The sequence below is a fragment of the Carassius auratus genome, chromosome 6 (assembly GCF_003368295.1).
Source record: "Carassius auratus strain Wakin chromosome 6, ASM336829v1, whole genome shotgun sequence".
NCBI lineage: Eukaryota > Metazoa > Chordata > Actinopteri > Cypriniformes > Cyprinidae > Carassius > Carassius auratus.
The window spans coordinates 8,546,746-8,568,007 of NC_039248.1; the positions used below are offsets into that span (position 1 = coordinate 8,546,746).

At 37.8% G+C, this 21,262-nt stretch overlaps 1 protein-coding gene across 1 annotated transcript; it reads left to right on the top strand.

Annotated features, from left to right (window-relative positions):
* Positions 1–1,352: 1,352 nt before the first annotated feature.
* LOC113094118 (trypsin-like) lies at positions 1,353–6,518 on the top strand. The gene is made up of 8 exons (XM_026259793.1): positions 1,353–1,502; positions 2,426–2,446; positions 2,526–2,694; positions 2,988–3,256; positions 3,348–3,493; positions 3,945–4,158; positions 4,246–4,359; positions 5,944–6,518. Exons 1-8 carry the CDS (start codon positions 1,454–1,456, stop codon positions 5,946–5,948), a joined length of 987 nt encoding a protein of 328 aa, XP_026115578.1. The 5' UTR covers positions 1,353–1,453; the 3' UTR covers positions 5,949–6,518.
* The last annotated feature ends 14,744 nt before the right edge of the window (positions 6,519–21,262 follow it).

Below are 21,262 nucleotides of genomic sequence, written 5' to 3' on the forward strand. Positions count from 1 at the left end.
TGTGGATTGAAAAACGCGCTGAATCCATGCAGACTCAGATAAGGGGAGGAGCCGGAACTTGATGCAGCTTGCCACCGTCTCAAATGAGTTTTTAAAGGGGACTGAAGCGATCACTAATTAATTAATCAAATAATTTTTAGGGGGGCTGGGCATAAGTTTAGGGGGGCTTAAAGGGCCTAGCGACGCCCCTGATACAGCCAAGTATGGTGACCCATACTCAGAATTTTTGCTCTGCTTAACCCATCCAAAGTGCATAGATACAGCAGTGAACACACACATCTGGAGCAGTAGGTGCAGCGCCCAGGGTGCAGTTGGGGTTCGCCGAACCCCAACTGCACCCTGGGCGCTGCAGCATAAATTGCTCCCTCATAAATTGCTCAGTCGTGGTATTGAGGGTGGAGAAAGCACTGTACATGCACTCCCCCCACCTACGATTCCTGCCAGCCCAAGACTCGAACTCACAACCCTTTGATTGCGAGTCCAACTCTCTAACCATTAGTCCATGACTTCTTCTTATAAATAAGGTTGGCAGCATAGAAGCTAACTGTGTTAGCTTGATATTTTATTCTTGTACATTCATGTTAAAAACACACACACACACACACACACACACGCACACACACACACACACACACAAACACCCACCCACCTGTCCTGTGTATGGAATGTATGAGTAATTGTGGCTGTCATCTAATAATGTTCCATTGTCACCTCCATTGTCCATAGTGTAAAAAATATATATATTATCATCATGCCTTATATGTGTAATGATTTTCCTTTATTTGTGTGTTACAAGAAATAAATCAATCAGGAAAGAAGAAAGACAAATTAAATGAAAAACAGAGAGTGTTGTCATGATATCTTAAGATATTTTAATGCTTGAACCCCAATGCAATGTGAATACCTTTGACATTCGAATTTATGTTTACATTTTATCTGTCATTCCAATTTTTCTTTTTTCTCTTATGATCTTTTTCAACCCCCCCCCCCCCCTATCATATTAAAAGCAAAATTATACTCTTTGGGCCAGTTTGAAATTCATCTAAAACATTACCAAATTCAAAATAACATCAAATCAGCACAAAGTTCTCATTATTGATATATTACAAAAAATTTTTTGACTTTTTTGATAATTACCTCAGATATTTGTATTTATCATGACTGCGAAAATATTAATTACCAAAACATAACAAGAAGCACAAATAGTGAAACATATTCTTAGTGTAGTGGGTATATGCTTGACAGATATGGATACTAAATAAAATGTGAAGAATGAAAAAGCATGATAAAAATGGAGGAGGAGCATAAAGAGAAAAGAAGTGGGCAGGTGAGTGACAGACGAGAAGAGCAACCTGAGAAGCTTTTAGAACTATATAAAGGGGATGTAAGAGGAACAGTGAACCAGATTACCATCAACATCTATTCTGCTAGCAAACAGAGGGACTGTGTGAAGATGTGGAGATTAACGTGTGTCACTTTGATCCTGCTTGTGTGTGCCAAAGGTAAGGTCTCATGGTACATCTATCAAAGAGCGTCTAACCAGAATCAAAGACATTATATAGAAAAGAGAGAAAGGGTTTTTTTTTGGTACAGCGCATAAGGGCAGTCTAAGAGCTTTGTTAAAATAATGACTCATTGATAGGAAACTTGAATTCATGTGTAGATTTCTATGAATGATTCATTTGACAGGTTAACTCGTTTTATCAAAGAGCTGTTTCATAAATCATTTGTTCATCAGACTAAACTTTGTGGCTGTGTAAACCGATTCACAGATAAATGACTCTAATGAGTCCCTTCTTGTATCTGCATGAAGCCTGTGAAGAGAGGCTGTGATATGTCATGTCTGAAGTATAAAAGTTTGGAACAATTAAGATTTTTCATCTAATGCTCACCAAGACTTCATTTATTTGATGAAAAACAGAAATACAACTGAACTGTACTGAAAGACTACAGATTGAAGTCTTAAAATAAGTAGTTAAATCACACATTGTACATCTAGGTTCACAAGAACTATTCTTACTTAATACACAGATTTCTGAATTGTAGTGATCCTGTGAGTTTATTTATGTAAATACTCTTTCTAGGTCACAGTCTTTTTATACACAATAAATTATTATTTATTTTTTACTGTTACGGAAGCCTATAAATATTTTACATTGTGAGCCACACCTGCCGGGCATACGGAATGTAATTACAGGACATGGAGCAAGTCATAGTTGAATAGTTATGGGGGAAGAAAAGCTGCTAGTTTTGCATACTGCAATTAAACCAGTTTGCCCAGAAATACTTTCAGTCCCACAAATTAATGATACAACTAATCTACCACAATCAGTGCAGTGAACTCTGGCAGGATCATTGTTAAGGTGAAAAATCAAAATGAAGATGAAATTGTTCTTTAATGTGCACTTTATTTCTGCCCTTGCAGGTTCACTTTCTCAACTGAATGGTAAGAGCTCCTCTCATTCAAGCCAAATAGTTTGTTTAGAAATAGGTATATGAAGAATCTCTCTTTCTCTTTCTTGTAGTTTGTGGACAGGCTCCTCTGAACACCCGTATTGTGGGTGGTGTGAACGCACCTGATGGGTCGTGGCCGTGGCAGGTCAGTCTGCACAGCAGTGTCTATGGAGGTCATTTTTGTGGAGGCTCCCTCATCAACAATGAATGGGTGCTGACAGCAGCTCATTGTTTACCTGGGTAAGATTCACCTAAACACACATACACACCTGTTTTGTTTTAAAAGGTAGAGAGAATGACAGAAAGAAAGGTTGTCGTGATGTCTTAAGATATTTTGTTATGTTTGACATTCAAAGACATTTAGGTTTCCATTTGTTCTGCCTTTTCACATTTTCCTCTGAAATTAACTTGTTGGGCCAGTTTGAAATTCTTTGAATTAACTATTACTTTACTATATTAGAAAATAAAAGTACTTCGTTTTTTGTTTTTAGTTCTTCTTTTTTCTCATGTTCACTTTCTCTAACTGTTTTTAGTGTCAGCGCATCCAGTCTGCGTGTGTATTTGGGAAGGAGGACACAGCAGGGAGTCAATGCCAATGAAATCAGTAGAAATGTGAGAACAAAAATCGTTCACCCCTCTTATAACAGCAGAACACAAGACAATGACATCGCTCTGCTCCGGCTGTCCTCCACAGTCACCTTTAATAACTATATTAGACCCGTGTGTCTGGCGGCCCAGAGCAGTGCCTTCCTTTCTGGCACCAGCAGCTGGATCACAGGCTGGGGAGATGTTAGAAGTGGAGGTACAAACACACACAAACCCATTCATTCAAGTATATATCTACTCATAACATCACTAATAGATGGTTGTGTATGTGTGTTTTTGTTGTTCAGTGAGTTTACCTTCTCCTGGGATCCTGCAGGAGACTATGGTTCCAGTGGTGGACAATGTTCGATGCAATGCTTTGCTGGGTTCTGGATCTGTTACCAGCAACATGATGTGTGCTGGTTTTACACAGGGAGGCAAAGACACCTGCCAGGTGTGACAGTATTTTTTCTATTTAAGATAAATGCTTAAAATTAAGTAGCTTCAGTAGTGTAAACATACAAAAATGAACTAAAATTAGTTCTGTACCTTTAATAACAATTACTGACAATCATCAAAAAACCACAGGTGAAAATCCAAAACACCATTATGGTAACTCTAAAATTCTGGACATGTCTTCAATGTAAATTGTAGGATAATTTATTTTTTCCTTACAAATATATAATTACATTTTTTATCATAGAAAGGGTTTTACTGTAGAATTTGTATAGACTTTTACTGTTAAAATTACACTCCTTTTCTGTTCATGAAACACATGGGCTGATTTGCTTCTGTTGGGCAAAGAATGGAAATAGCAAGAGCTGTTTTCTGGTCAAAACTAACTGTACTCTATTGATAAGGAGAATAAGAATATTCCTTTTCTTTCCTCTTGTCCCTGTCTGCAGGGGGATTCTGGAGGTCCAATGGTGAGCAGACAGTGCACGGTGTGGGTTCAGTCTGGTATCACCAGCTGGGGTTATGGATGTGCTGATCCCAACACTCCTGGTGTTTACACCCGCGTGTCTCGATATCAGAGCTGGATCACCAACACTATTCGTCAGAACCTGCCAGGATTTGTCACCTTCAACCCACCGACCTCATGCTCCTCTGGCAGCCTAAGTAAAAATCTCTCTCAAACACGTACACAGCGTATACCCACTTAAGCGGTAGCATACTTGTTTGACTAATACTGGTTTGTGTGTGCAGCCTCAACCTCCTGTAGAGGGAGATGCAATGAGAAGTACAACAGTCGCTTTCGCTGCAACTGCAATACTAACTGCAGTTTAAACTGCTGCCAAGATTACAGACAGCGTTGTGCCAGTAAGTTCAAACACATTCATTTCAGTAAAAAACACAAACGCACTTTTAGAAAACTTAATTCACGCCTTTAAAGGGATACTTCACCTCAAAATACATTTTTTGACATTAATCACTTACCACATTGTCGTTCCAAACCCGTAAAAGCTTTGTTTGTCTTCAGAACACAATTTAAGACATTTTGGATGAAAACCCGGAGGCTTTAAATTGTCCCATAGACTACCAAGTAAATAAAAGTGTCAAGGTCAAGGCTTTTTTTTTTTTTTTATGAATGCAAACAATACAAAGAAGACATCAATGATATACAACTTTGTGAATTCACAACATGTATCAACAATATGCCATCTGAACATACAAAACAAACAAACAATTTAACAATTGCTAAAAGAAAAAAGATAAAGAAGAACATGAGGGTAAGCTATTCATTTATATTTCAATTAGAGTATACAAATGAAAGTCATTACAAATTGAGATTGTTTTTCTCGCTTTCTTATTTACGGAGGATGAAAGAGTTTTAAGATACATTCTTTAAAAAAAAAACACGAAAAATTGGTTTGTTGTTGGTGAATTTACATTTATGGATATAGAATATGCCAAGAAAATAAATCAAATTTATAACAAAACATTGTTATTATTATAATCGGAATCAAAGTGTCCAAAAATAATACCTTTAAGACACAGATATGTCTTGTTGGATCAAGGTCCAGAAAAGTATGAAAAGTAAGAAAAGTCCATCTGCTATCAGTGATTTCTTTCAAATCAAAGCTAAATACATGTAGAAACAGCACATCCTTGTGGCTCGGCTGACACAGAAGTGCATAGACATCATACAGTGATCTGGAGAGACACTGAGGAGACTGTTGACAAAGGAATTGTTGAATAAAGTCATTATTTTTGTTTTCTTCATTTACATAAAGTATTCTCGTTGCTTCATAACATTACAGTTGAACCACTGACTGCAGATGGACTATTCTGACGATGTCTTACATACTTTCCTGGACCATGACAGTGTAACTTGGCAGTCTATGGGACAGTCACAAGCCTCACACTTTTCATCCAAAATATTTTAAATTGTGTTCCGAAGTTGAAAAAAGCTTTTATGGGTTTGGAACGATAATGGGGATAAGTGATTAATGACAAAATCTAGATTTTGGGGTGGAGTATCCCTTTAATTAAAGGTGATTGATAATGGGTGTATAAAGACAATGATTTTATTTTCAAGTTCTTAGGTAAAACTTTACACTAAGATTCCATTTGTGAACATTAGTTGTATCTGTTAATATAATGTTATGGATCTGAGCTAACATGAACTAACAATGGACAGTTGTAGGATAATTAATACAGCCATGTTGTAAAGTGTTACCAGTTCCTTTTTATTACATGTCTTGAAGTCTTTACTTTTTTTTTATAAATGCCACTTGCTCTGATATTTTGATACATAAAACAAATCTGCATACATTTTACATAACAAAAAATAACGTCACCATAAAATGCATTAAACACACGTTGCATACATAAAAAGTGAAATAAAAAGTAATTCTCTCTTGCTTAATCTCACAATTTATATTTTTGTTCTTGTCTCTGCAGTGTGAGGTCTGTCATATTCTATGGATCATATGAAAAAAGGCTTTATCACATCACTTGCACATAAGTCTGATGATCTTTACCTGCTTGTTCTGAGATTTTACTCTTGCTATACTTTGGATGCGTTGCACAGTCAGAAACGAGCAACAATGCAAACACAGTCAAAGAACTGCTGCACTGACTTCACTCAGGGGTGTAAATAGTACTTTAACATTTGTTAACAAAGCACTTAGCTCAGTCCATTAGTAGAATCTTCTTGTTTTTCTCTTTCCAAATCAGTATGTAACAAACCAGAATAAATGTAGGTCCAGGAAAATCTTCTATTTTTTTCCCCATTTAGCATTTGCACATTTCTAAAAAAAGTTTGCTTAAGTGGTTTGTCATTTACGATGACAAATAAGTGGTGATTTCTTTAAGTTTAACTTTATTCTTATTTCACACGATTCTTTACTATGTTTGTAATATATTATGTAAATATAGTGGTATGCCATGACTTTGATCAGAATCGTTAAATCAAAACACTGTCTGTTTTTAGTGGCTTTTGCTGTAATAAATCTTTCCTACAGGGGGTGATGTGAGCACACGTGAAATGTGTATTGATTTCACAACAGAAACCAGCAGACTTATGGCAAGCCTCGTAACATTTAAGCTATAAACTGTACTAGTATCTTTTTTTCATGTTACTAGTAGTTATTTTTTAGACACTAGTATATTTTCCATTAAGTACTAGTACTTATTCATTAGGTACTAGTGCTTATATTCATTAACAACTACTGCTTATTCTTTAGATACTAGTGTTTTTATTTTTTCTTATGTGTCTTTTGTAAAGTTACTAGTAATTAATCATTAGATACTAGTACTTATTCCAATAGTGACTAGTATTTAATTAAACTATTCGTGTTAACAAAAAATAGTTATTTTTTAGTTACTAGTAACTTTTTAGACCAGAGATATCCTGAACTTAATAGATACTAGTACTTTTTAAATTTGCATTTAATTGTATGTCGAATATTAATGAGCCAGCAACATATAGGAGATAGAATAAACAGGAAACAGAAACAAGGAGATGGATGTACTTTTTTTAGAAAACCAAATAGAAAAGAAACAATTATTTCTACATAAAACACACAGAAAACGTATTTTTGTCAGTTTAACTATAATTTCGTAAATAAAGTAGTCTAATGCGTTTGTTGCTCTTTGAGTGACCTCTGCTGGCAGGATGGAGATACGACACCAATTTCATTAGCTGTTATTTTCTTATTTTTCCTCCAGTAAAAACAAGAAATATCATACTCAAGCTGTATGTTAACTTTATTTAAATTTTTTTTTGCATATACAGTCATGCCCAAAAATATGGACACCCTTGGTAAATATGATCAAAGAAGGCATTGAAAATTAATCTGCATTGTTAATCCTTCTGATCTTTTAATTAAAAAATTCACAAAAATCTAACCTTTCATTGGACAACAATAAGAATTTAAAACGGGGAAATATTTTTAATACACAGGCCAAAATTTAGGACACCCCTAGAAATTCTTATGAGTAAGTATATTCCCAGTCATATTCACAATTTTGAGCACTCCAGCATGATTATAAACATGAAATTATCCAGCCATGGCTTCCTGTTTCACAGAAATATAAATGGGGGGGGGGGGGGGGGTATAAATATGTATATATTTCACAAAGAATATATTTCTGATGTGCAGCAATAGATAATTGAGCTTCACAAATTAGAAAGTGACTTTAACAAAAGCGCTAGAGTAGAGAAAATTCCCATTTCCACCATCAAGGCAATAATTAAGAATTTCCAATCAACATAAAATGTTACAAAACTGCCTGGAAGAGCTAATGTGTCTATATCGTTCCAGAGGTGTCAAGTAACGAAGTACAAATACTTCGTTACTGTACTTAAGTAGAAATTTGGGGTATCTATACTTTACTTGAGTAATTATTTTTCTTCTTACTTTTTACTTCTACTCCTTACATTTTCACGCAAGTATCTGTACTTTCTACTCCTTACATTTAAAAAAATAGCTTCGTTACTGCTATTTCATTCCGGATTGTTATCGTTCAGAGAGAGAAAGAAAAAAACCCTATCCAGATAAATCGCGCCATCAGGATGGAGTGAATTTGATTGTGGTTGGATGAGAAGTATACATTCCGACACCCTATTGGTCCATACGCGATCCATCACACCTGCACATGACACAAGTCACATCACACTGCATAGACAGTTTTGGGTTCGTTTATCAAAAAATATATTTCTTAAAAGTAGGTTGGAACCAGTAGTATCCGATCGCCTCAGAGTCAGTCCGCTTAAATTTCAAATGAAACCGGCGTCAGTCCGGTCTCCTCCCGTCTTTCAGCGCGCTCTTCAATCCGCGGACCGCGGTGGAGCAGCGCGAGCTCAAACAGAGACAGAGGACACAAGGTGTGTGTTTACCGATAGATTGTTAGAATATCTGTATCTGTGAAGTTCTTTGTCATAAATACAGTTTACAAAAGGTCACGATCAGTCGGTTTCTCATCTAGTGTAAAGTTTTCGCTTGTCACCGCTAATCACGAAACAGCTGTTTCCTTACACTTATTTAAATATACTTCATTTAATCATACGTACATACACTACTGTGCAAAAGTCTTAGGCAGTATTTTCACTTAAAAGAATGGTGTTCGGCCAGTTATTTATATATTTTGCTGTAGAGTGTCACTGTCAGTATAAAATATCAGTTTACAATTCCAAACATTCATTTTGCCATCGTCAAACTGCTTGTGCATTCAAAATCGCACTAGATTATTATTAAAATTAATGGCAAACTACTGTCCTACTGACACATTGCAGCAAAAGATATAAATAACTGGCTTAAAACCCTTTTTTGGGGTGAAAACACTATTCTTTCTTTTCCATAAGACTTTTGCACAGTACTGTATTTTAAAAACGAGATTGTTGCTACTTTATAAAGAATGAGCATACAGTCATTCACAGAACTGATTTAAGACAGTGACAGACAGCACTCATCTTAACTAAATATCAGAGTGAGTGACAGAGATACAGTAGAAACATTATGTGTACTTTTGTATTAAATAATGACCCAGATTGTGAAATACATTTATTAGCCTTAGATTAAGGGAAGCACAACTTGGGAAATGAGAGCATCCAAGGTGAAAGCTATGGATTTAGTTTAAATATTTGTAATGTTCTTTAATGTTATCCATAGTTTTTTTGTAGTTCTTTTTTTTTTTTTTTTAAGTATCGGTTCAGGCACGTTGAGGCGCCAGTACATTTTAAAAGTATCGAAAAGGCACTGGACCCTACTTAAGTTATTATTTATTTCTCACTACTGGCTCATTTGCCAAATGGGTGCTTTCTCTTCATCCTCCACAAATTAAGCTACTGTAGGTAGTTGGGTAGTGCGATGTTTTAATAAATTATCGTTTGCGATTAATGACGCAAATGACAATGTTGTGATATCTAGGCTATAGAGCATCACAGTCCCACCCACAGCTGGTGCCGGAACTAAAAATTCAATGCAATTTCTGCATTGACATTTGGGGTATAAGCCATTAAAACGTAACCATACATGGTAGACTTAAAACCAGCTAAGGCTGTACTAAGCAACAGTATATGCTCATATAAACGTAAAAAGATCATGGGGGCACTAACCTTGTTTTGATCTAAATGCCTTTTATTCGCTATGTCTTGGCTAAGTACTTCATTACCCACAATCCTGAACAATCCCACAATCCCACAGTGATGCATTTGATTGGTGGAGCTCGTATAACCGTCTGGTTAAACCCCTCGAAGGTCCGTGAAGACTGAAGATCATTAATAAAAAAATAAAATAAAATAAAAACCTGTATTGCGTTTTTGCATGGTAGACTTATCAGTGCAATCATGATCTCCTTGGCTGCCATTGAGAGTTTTGCAGGGAGGTTGGTAACTTTAGTTAGCATTATCGTACACTTTAGCTAGGCTACTGTAGCCTCCATATGAAATGAGTCATATCAAGCATTTTATAATGCCACTGTCAAAACAATATTTAGCCTAGACATACCTTTTTGTGCATTTACTGAACATTTGTGTAATGGCAACGACATGTGTTGACAACTGAGCAGTGATTGCAGTCAGATACAAAGCACTGCACCATTGCTGACGTTATCGTTAACCACTTTCACACACGCACACAATATAAAATACACGATGATAAAATAAAAATCAATACACAATACATATATAAAACACTATTTATTTACACGATTAATACTGAAAGAACTGCTATTACTGCACATTCACTATATAAAATAAAATTCACTGGAGGAAAAAGTTCGCGCGAGCGGCCATCATCAGATTTGGATGTCGCTCAAAAGGCTCGTTGCCTCGTTCGCAGTTGTGGCTTCAGTCGAATTCAATGGGGCGCGGTGGTTTATGGGATGAGTAGTTCCTGCGCTCGAAATGAAAATATGTATACAGTCTTGTACCTTTGACTTTTTTTGGATTTTGTCTTAATTTTTTCACTTGAAATGATATGTTATATGCTTATGAGTTCAGCCGTAGCTGGTTATCCTCACACATGCTCTAAAACTCTTTAGATACGGATTTTTCCGAAAGTGAATGGGAGAAATGAATGGGAAATTTACTTCCGGCACCAGAGCTCTCTCGGGCTGTGGGTGGGACTGTGAAGCTCTATATCAACTTTGTAACTCGTTACCCCCCGAACACTGGACATAGCAGACGTATGTAACGAATAAAAGAAGCTATCAATCAAGAAGGTATCAGGATTATGAGTTATTTTTCATTTTTAGTTTTTGAATAATCACTTAGATTAATCTTTCATTTTGACAGCACTATAATGTTTATTGTAAATAGTCAACCACACAAGAGTAATTGTTTCTTAGCCTGCACCAATGTTCTTGTCCATTGGCCTCACAGAGTCCTGCAGCTAAGCTTGGATGTACATTTACATTCCATTCAAGGTTATTGATGACATGCCTCTGAAGTTTGACTTTTTGCACCATAACAATACTTATTGGCAACTAGTCATCATATCTCTAGCTCTTTAATGTATTTGCATTGTACTAAAATGAGTTCATTTTCAATGGGCATATATGCGGCTGAAACAGGTAGCCTAGTGCCTCCCAAATTTTTCAACATGAACATTTTAATATAACATTATAGTCATTATGGCCTTTAGAAAAATTTTTTTTTGAGGAGGTGGGGTAGTGCACAATAGGCCCTTGTGGCACGGCCCAAGCTTTTGTTCTTAATGGCATTTTATTTCCTTATATTACTTTTACTTTTATACTTTAGGTAGTTTTTTAAACCAGTACTTTTACACTTTTACTTGAGTAAAAAGCTTGAGTTGATACTTCAACTTCTACAAAAGTCTTTTTAAACCCTAGTATCTATACTTCTACTTGAGTAATGAATGCCAATACTTTTGACACCACTGTATCGTTCTAATGCATGGTGAAGAAGTCAGTTTGAGTGACTAAAGACTCTCCAAAGACCACAGCTGCAGAATTGCAGAAAATAGTTGAGTCTCTGGTTCAGAAAACCTTAAAAAAATTGTCAAACAGAAACTACATCACCACATGTTGTTTAGGAGGGTTTCAAGAAAAATTATCCTAGCTCATCCCAAAACGAACTCCGGCATATTAATTTATCAGACACGACTGGAACTTCAAATGGGACTGGCTTCTATAGTCAGATGAAACTAAAAAAAATAAAAATATTTCAGCAAACACTCAAGATTGGTGATGTTGTGGGCCTATATTTCTGTTGGAGGTCCTGGACATCTTGGGTCACTGGGCACAAAACCAAGCTTCTGCTATAGCCATTCCAGTCCTCTGACCTGAACCCATATAGACAAGGAGTGTGGAGAACTGAAGAGGAGAAGCACCAACATGGAGCTGGGAATCTAAAGAGTCTGGAGTGGTTCTGGATGAAGGAATGGTCTCTGATCTTTTGTCAGGTGTTCTCTAACCTCATCGGGCATTAGAGGAGAATATTTAGACCTATTAAACTGGCAAATGGAGGTTTAAAAAACAATTCAATAAAAGGGTGTCCTTAATTGTGGCCAATGTGTATTAGAGAAATTTTTTTATTTCATAATGATATTTCCCCCATTTTAAATTCTTATTATACAATGAAAGGTTCGATTTTTGTGAATTTTTTTAATAAAAGATCAAAAGGATTAACAATGCAGATTAATTTTCACAGCCTTCTTTGATGATATTTAGCAAGGGTGTCCATATTTTTTGGCATGACTGTAGCACTGGTGCTACAAACACTGAATGTTTTTATACTAATATTCTGTACAGGGCACACTGGTGCTACAAACACTGAATGTTTTTACACTTATATTCTGTACAGGGCACACTGGTGCTGCAGACACTGAAGGTTTTTACATTAAAGGGGGGGTGAAATGCTCATTTTCACTCAATATCCTGTTAATCTTGAGTACCTATAGAGTAGTACTGCATCCTTCATAACTCCAAAAAGTCTTTAGTTTTATTATATTTATAAGAGAAAGATAGTCTGTACCAATTTTTCCTGGAAAAACATGAGTGCCTGAAGGCGTGACGTGTGGGCGGAGCTAAAGAATCACGAGCGCGAGTAAGCTTTTGCGTTGAGAGCGTCTGTGACATTACCGTGAGGAAAAAAACATCCAAAACAAACCACGGCTAACAGTCAGATTCAGCCGTATATTTATGATCCAGAATCAGATCCAGAGGCTGAAATTTAACAAGTGTAATGGAGGCCAGCGAGTAGTGCTGTGCAGGTAAACCTCACTCCCTGACCTCAAGAGATGCACTAGCGACAGACGTTAGTGGCTGTAGCCATTTAGCCTCCTTGTTAGTGCGGTCGACCCGGGTTCGAGTCCCGCTCGGAGCGAATGCGAGGAGCGTCAGAGAGGACCTGAGAGAGAGGGGTTACACAAGAGCAGCATCAGCAACGACGTCTCTATTTGGTATGTATAGAAACTGTATATATTGGCTTAGCGGTTTTGGAAAATGACTAAGTTCCACTTTATGTCGTCTTTTTTTTTTTTTTAAGCTGTACATGTGGAAAGTGCAGTTTGATGACAACATCTTATGTTGTTTACTTGATGTGCTTACACGCCGATAGCGAAGTTAACAACACAGAGATATTTGAAGCAGTTTTACTCACCGCCTGCGGTTCCAACACACGATCGTGACCCTTTTTCGTTGGGACTGCATTATCCTTTAGAAATAAACGATGTGCAAATCCAGCGTCAAACTGGGCCTTGTTTGTAAAACAAGCATCTTCAAAATGCAGGGAACAAACACAAACACTTGCACAACTCCGTTGATGCTCTGTAAAAATAAACTCCATCCACTGGTCCCTTAATGCTGGTTTTTTTTGGTAATCTGTGCATGGTTGTCTTGCCCCGGCAACCAAAAACACACTTCTTTTGTGACAATTCGGTCTCTCGCTCTGATCAGTGAATGTATCTGCTCTGATCAGTGAATGTCTCTTCTCTGCTCCACGGGAGCGCGCGCTCTTCCGGGAGAAGTGCCCTTAGCACCCATATAAGGAAATTCCGCTCCATCTAATGTCACACAGACCCATACTAGAAAAAAACTTTCTGAAACTTGTGACAAACCGGAAGAGGTATTTTTGGAACAAAAATACTCCTTCAAACATACAATTTAATTTTTGAAACTTTGTCCATGTTTAGCATGGGAATCCAACTCTTTAACAGTGTAAAAAACTCAATATGCATGAAATAGCATTTCACCCCCCCCCTCCCCCTTTAATATTCTGTACAGGCCACACTGGTGCTACAAACACTGAATGTTTTACATTAATATTCTGTACAGGGCACACTGCTGCTGCAGACACTGAATGTTTTTACACTAATATTCTGTACAGGGCACACTGGTGCTACAAACATTGAATGTTTTTACATTAATATTCTGTACAGAGCACACTGGTGCTGCAGACACTGAAGGTTTTTACATTAATATTCTTTACAGGGGACCCAAAACCTTGTGGTCCCATGCACACTTCTTTACCCTGGAGAAAAACGTAAAGAATTGCAAATTTTTACCTCAAAGTTCATAATTATTTAAGCTATTTTTTACTAGAATTAGGGTTTCGCAAGCAATAATGAGTACTCAATTCATTTATTTTTAATTCATACTCGTCGCCGGAGGGCGCCCTCGCGCAGAAACTCTACAAGTGAGACTCACTGCTGAAGTTCCAGGAAATTCAGCTTTTGCTGTAAATGTAGCTGAATAACATTCAGATAGACGTTTTACTGATGAAACTTGATGAAAATAAACAATGACTGCGACAATATATGCTTTTATCTCTGCTCTTCAAACCATTGCGCATATTTTTATAAGAATAAAGTTTAAAATGCAATCCTAATGCAAATTTATTATGCGTATTGTATTAGCATGTGGACTCTGATTGGACGGTGGAGAGGTACTCATGTTATGTAATGAGCTGTTTAAATGAAGATATCTCCAAATGCATTCTCACTAATTCTTAAAGGGTTAGTTCACCGCATGGCCGCAGGAAGTGGGGGTGCTGGGGGTGCTGCAGCACCCCCTAGTGACGAGAGGGAGATAAAACAAAATGTAGGCCTATTAAATTATTTTGCACAATTTATAAATTCCTTATGAATATTTTAGAAAATGATTTTGACACACGCAGTCTATCTATTACGTATATTTTGGATTTTAATTTTATTTTTTGAGGCCTAATCAACACAGGTTCGGAAGTTACGTTGTCAACGTCAGGCAGGCAGGTTTGGTCGCCGAGTAACGAGGGTTCCCGCTCGTTCCATGCAGAAGACATTCATCTTTATATAATACAGCGCACCTCGTCATTTGTACACCTGTAACCAGGGCACCCTCCCCTGCATGTAGCTCAGGTAAGAGCATGGTGCTGCCGCACTTGTAACATTTATTTTTTTTGGCAACAAGTGTGGGATCAGCTTTGACTAGCCAAGCAATTGTAAGTACTATACTATAGTATTTTTGTAAGGTGGTGGGGATGGAGAGTATTATTTCGTTCGTGTGTTCTTTGCGTAATGGTTGTGGAGAACTGTTAAATAACGTTTAAATAGTTGGAGATTATTTCCTTGTGGTTTGTGTAAAAAGGTTGGAGATGGAGACAGAAAGCTTTATACTGTGCGTGTGTTTTTTGCGTAATGGATGTGGAGAACTGTTCAATAAACAAATTGCTTAAATAGTCAAAGATTATTTCCTTGTGGTGTGCGTAAAAAGATTTTGGAGTTAATAGAGTTGCGTGTGAAATAAACGTGCAGTGACTCAAGCCAGCTGCCCAAATCGATTGCATTGTTTTAGCGTTATTGTGAAGTTTTATTAATATTATATTTTGTTGTAATATCATTTGCTGTATCTAAATAAGTTGCATGTATGTATGTATAGGCTATCTGAAATTGTAATGAAAGTAATTATTTCGTTTTCTTTCGATTATTAAACTATTATTTCTGATTCTGCTTCTGCTTCAGATTAATAAGGCATTGCGCATATCTGAGAACTGATGTCTGTGTGTTTCAGACCCTGGCTGGCTGTGCACTGAAGTGTATATGACAATAAAGTAGTAAATCTCAATGTATTTATTTTTAAAATGTATTTTAAATAGGCCTATAGGCTCATAGTTTTTTTGTCAAAAAAAAAAAAAAAAAAAAATTCACAGCACCCCCTGTTCAAAATTACTTCCCGCGGCCCTGGTTCACCGAAAAATCTAAATTGTGTCATTAATAACTCACTCTCATGTTGTTCCAAACCAGTAAGACCCCCGTTTATCTTCGGAACACAGTTTAAGGTATTTTAGATTTAGTCCGGGAGCTCTCAGTCCCTCCATTGAAACTGTGTGTATATGGTAACCCCTCTCTGCCACTCCTCGCACTCGCACCGAGCGGGGCTCAAAACCCAGGTCTCCGGCATAGGAGGCGGACGTACTAACAAGGAGACTAAAGGGTTACAGCCACTAGCGCTAGTCGGTAGTGCGTCTTTTGAGATTGGGGAGTGAGGTTTACCTGCACAGCACTACCCTCTGGCCTCCGTTACACTAACCCCCCTAAAACTCACTCCCATCCAGGTCACAGCACCAATGTAACCCCTCTCTCCCGGGTCTTCTCCACCACTCCTCACAATCACACTGAGCGGGGCTCGAACCCGGGTCTCCAGCATGGAAGGACGTACTAACAAGGAGGCTAAATGGCTACAGCCACTAGCGTCAGTCGCTAATGCATCTCTTGAGATCACGGAGTGAGGTTTACCTGCACAGCACTACCCGCTGGCCTACCGTTACATACGGTATACTGTCCATATCCTGAAAGGTAAGAAATACATCATCAAGGTAGTCCATGTGACATCAGAGGATCAGTTCGAATATATTGAAGCATCAGAAATCATTTTGATCCAAAAATTGCAAAAACTACTAACAATTGACTCATTCTCGATGTATAAAAGGCCCCATTACCTTGTATACGTTGTGGCCCCGTAAAAGCAGTTTTTGTAAAAAATAGGTGCGACTCTCTGTCGCACAGTAGATAAATTACCTCATGGACAGGAGGAGAAGCTCGCAGACAATCTTTTACCTTCTATGAAGCAATCGGGAGGATGTGGAGGCATAAAGTCAAGGGAGAAGCCCATAGAGAGTCCATAAAAGACACGGTACAAAATTATTCAACAACATCTGCAAGATTCGGTGGGTGATTCAGATCTCTCTTGGCACAGCAGTTAGAAGACTTACAATTGTCAGACAGGTTGCTCACATGACATCTACGTCATCAAGCTCAGTTTGATTCTGCGCAGTACGCCCGACCCCCAGGAAGTGCATGCTTCTAAATGACTTCACTTCTCTCCGTTGAATCCAATGGGGTTGCTGTGTCCATTTCTTTTACTGTCTATGGTGTCACCCTCTACTTCACACACTCCCACAGACAGCCACGAGTCACATTGGAGTGATGTCAACTCTCCCTTGGAATGATTGGCTAGAGCAGTGGTTCCCAAACCTGTCCTGGAGTACCCCCAACACTGCACATTTTCTTTGTTTCCCTTATCAAACACATCTGATTAAACTCATCAGCCCATTAACCCATGTGATAATGAGCTGATGAGTTGAATCAGGTGTGTTTAATTAGGGAGACAAAGAAAATGTGCAGTGTTGGGGGTACTCCAGGACAGGTTTGGGAACCACTGGGCTAGAGGAGCAGCTGTCAATCTAGAACTTGTTGGCCAATGGTGATGCTGAAGCCCCCCGATTTACATGAAACTCTAACTGCAATATTTAGAAATGCAAGCGCAGAACTTGGAAACAAGAGCAAAGGTGAAAAGACAAGCACACACAAAAATAACATATCAGCAGGAAACCTGATTCTGATTGTGATTTGGAATTTTTTTTAATTCATGTTTCAGTTTTGTGCAATATAATTTTAAATGTGTTTACATTCTTGATTCACGCTTATATTTTTCGATCCATGACTGCGCTGTTTGTTATTTTAAAAAATTGCATTTGTTTTTCGGTTTTGTGTGTTATTATTTTACTCGTTTTTAAATATTTGATCTATGCTTATTATTTTTCAATCTGGCTGCAATACATTTGGCGGGATTCTGATCCCATAGATATCCAACATAGAACACTAAGGAAGACACACGTAAGTGGTTTGTAGACCCTACAAAACTGAACAGAAAGGACAAGGCTTATAAAGACAGGATAATTCGGAAATCACAGTTGCATAGAATAACTTAATTAACAGGGACATGGAACACATGGGGAAGAAAGCTAGACAAATCTGAGAACCATTCAAACCAAACACGGGAGACAGAAACTGGATCACAGGGCAAAAACACACATAAAGAGTCCAGGGCTGAGTTTCCCAAAAGCTTGTTAGGCCTAAGAAGTTCGTAAAAATGATCGTACGACTGTTCTTAATATTATGGTCTGTTTCCCAAAAGCATCGTGACTTAAGTAGCACTTGAAAATCATCATAGATCTACGTGTGCTCTGGAGTAGTCGTTAAGCTCTAATCAAAAAGGGCAGGAAAAATGAAAAAAAAAAAAAGAATAAAAGAAGTAATGTAGGAAATTCTTCAACGACTGATGGGGGGAAATATTTCAGTGACTTGCTGAAGTGCACGAAAACCAGCTCACAACACATGCATACAGCGAAACGCGCTACAAATCCTCACAACACTTGCATACAACGAAACGCACTGCAAATCCTTCACAACACATGCATACAACGAAACACGCTGCAAATACTTCACAACTCATGCAGATAACCAAACGCGCTGCAAATCATCACAACACATGCATATACGAAACGCGCTGCAAATCATCACAACACATGCATATAACGAAACGCGCTGCAAATCCTTCACAACACATACATATAAAGAAACGCTGCAAATCCTCACAATACATGCATTAACGAAATGCGCTAACAAAAAAAACAAACAAACAAAAAAAAAAAAACACCTTTCAGTTCACCAACAACTCCACTGACCAGTAGCCACTGCACGATAAACAAATCTAAGCCGGGTCCGACACTTTTGAGGTTTCCTTGAAACATTTCCATTGTGGTCAGTGCTATTTGCAGCGCATTTGTTAATTGCATGTGTTGTGAGGATTTTCAGCGCATTTCGTTAATGCATGTATTGTGAGGATTTGCAGCGTTTCTTTATCTGCATGTGTTGTGATGATTTGCAGAGTGTTTCACTATATGCATGTGTTGTGATGATTTGCAGCGTGTTTCACTATATGCATGTGTTGCGATGATTTGCAGCGTGTTTCACTATATGCATGTGTTGCGATGATTTGCAGCGCATTTCGTTATATGCATGTGTTGTGATGATTTGCAACACTTGTGTTGTCAAACTAATGAAGATGTTTTCTTCATTTGCTGATGTTTTTTCAAATAGCATGTGTTTTCATAAGTTGCAGAGTGTTGAGCTGCCTCGGCCACCGTACACAACACCTGTTCCGGCCCTACCTAATAAGCCATATAAGTGGCTGCATAGTGCCCCGTGGCCACTAGGGGGCCCCATGTCGGGAGCTCAGAGAGCCCTATTAGGACTTTGGCGCCGAGTTGCATTCTGGGACGTGGCGGCCATGTTGCTGGCTTCGCGAATGTAAACCTACAGCAAGTTGAATGAGAAGAGTTGGGAGAAAGAAAAAAGATGTTAAAATCGCGAAAAGGTTGTGGGATTTATAGGGATACGCTAAACAGGAATGCCAGGGACCAGTATGTGGACAAAATCTGCACTATTAACAGTTTGGGTCCATATGAAATTCCCAACAAAGAGTAGAGTACTGACGAACTTGCTGCCGCACTTTTGCATTACAGATATCTTCGGCTACCTTGTTTGTTTTGTGAGCTTTAGTTCCGAAGCTACAAGTCATTGAAGTGTCATGTACAGTTCACAAATGGATGGGTTCAGGAGCTGCAAATCATAAAACCGGAACAGCGGCAAAACAATATACAGTAATCCAGTGTTGTGCCCAATTTTGACCCCTTGCCAAATTATTACCCCCCTTGTTCAAATCGCTACCAGATTGCCTAATCCTAACCCCACCCTTAATCATAACCCTTCCCCCAAACCTACTCCTAAACTGGAGCATTCTCTGAAGCTGTACTTCCATAGGAATTAATACAAATTCCTTCGTATACACGCACTGTGGGTGTCTGACAAATTGTGTAGAATGCATTGCGCGCTCAGTAGCTCCGGTCCCGATAGCGAGATCAAAAGCGAAACTAAAAAGGACCTTTTGTCTTGCTCCCGTCCACATAAAAGTAATCTATGTAGATTTTTTCCAGTACATCGAATACATTTACATGAAATGGTTCTGTAGCATCTCCTAAGCTCCACAACATCCCAGAATAAACACTCCCGATAAAATATTAGAGTACATTCTAACTTAATCACCTCTGATTGGCCATTGCGTTCCAGAAATCAACAGCTGAGTCTATGATTGGCTACATTGCGTAACCCTTTAAATACGTTTTAAACCGAAACTATTGCTGAGTCCCAATTCGCATACTATCCGTCCTAAATAGCATGCGAAACTAGAATTAGTACGTCCCAAATCGTAGTATGTTGAAAATAGTATTCCAAAGATACCCGGATGGTCTACTATTTCCGGTTAGAATTCGAAGTGCAGATCAATGCACACTATAAGTGCTAATATTGCCCACAACCCATTGCGTACGGGAGGGAGGAGCCATGTTTGATGTAACATGGCAGCCGGGTGCAGCAGCGGAGATGCGCCCTCAGCTATTAAGTGTAAGAATTCAAATGTTTAACCCTAATTAAAGTTATATTTTATTTCGTTACACACATTGCACATGAACGTCAGAACAAGCCGCCTCACAAACGACCTGCGTTTGGTTCTACGACGACGCAGCCCTGATTCCTCACTCCTCAACTTGGTAGAAGCACACATAGTGAAATGTATTGTGAAAAAAAAAACGATGAGAAAAAATGATGGGAATAGTAAATAAAATTTTATTGGACATAAAGAATGAATGAAACGTTAACAGTTGTGGTGTGCGTAACTAGTCAACTAGTAACTAGTCGTTCATGTTGCATGACGTCATCGAAGTATGTCCCAGAGCGTGCATACTCTTTTGCTACACACTCAAAAGCATGTACTTTTCCCTCACAAAAAAAGTACATACTTTTAGGTCGTAGTATAAGTAGGCGAATTGGGACTCAGCATATGTCTAGTTAGCGCATGTAATTTTAATGTTAATTTTTTAAAGTTTGCAACAGATAAATAACAATGTATATAAATCATCTTTTGGTCTGTTTGTTTTCTATTTCAATGACAAATTTGTGGAAAATAATTCAGATAGGAGGTCAAACATTATAAAAACTTGAACTAATAGCCTGCAAGTACAATAGTCCTGAATAGACTCATAAAATCGTTGTGAAATCGAGTTGATTTTGTGTCTAACTATTTTTCACAGTGTTTGAGTATTGTCTGTTATTGCATATAATAATTCATTCTCAGAAAGCAGAAATGGCATTTACTGCAAGATTAGTTCAAACATTCCAAATGCACCTGCAGTCTCCAGGCATGTTTTTCATCAGTTAAGATTTCTTTAAATAGTGTAAAAATCTTATCTACTCTCATTCTTGTGAACCCTATCTTGTGTCTCATCTAAATTTTTTTCTGTCCTGTCATGGCAACCCATTTGTTATTATTATTATTATTATTATTATTATTATGTTCTCTAATTAATTTTTTAAGCATTAATTTCCCTAAATGTTTATACATTTCTCCCAAGCAATTGTTAAACTCTTTAATTTTACAT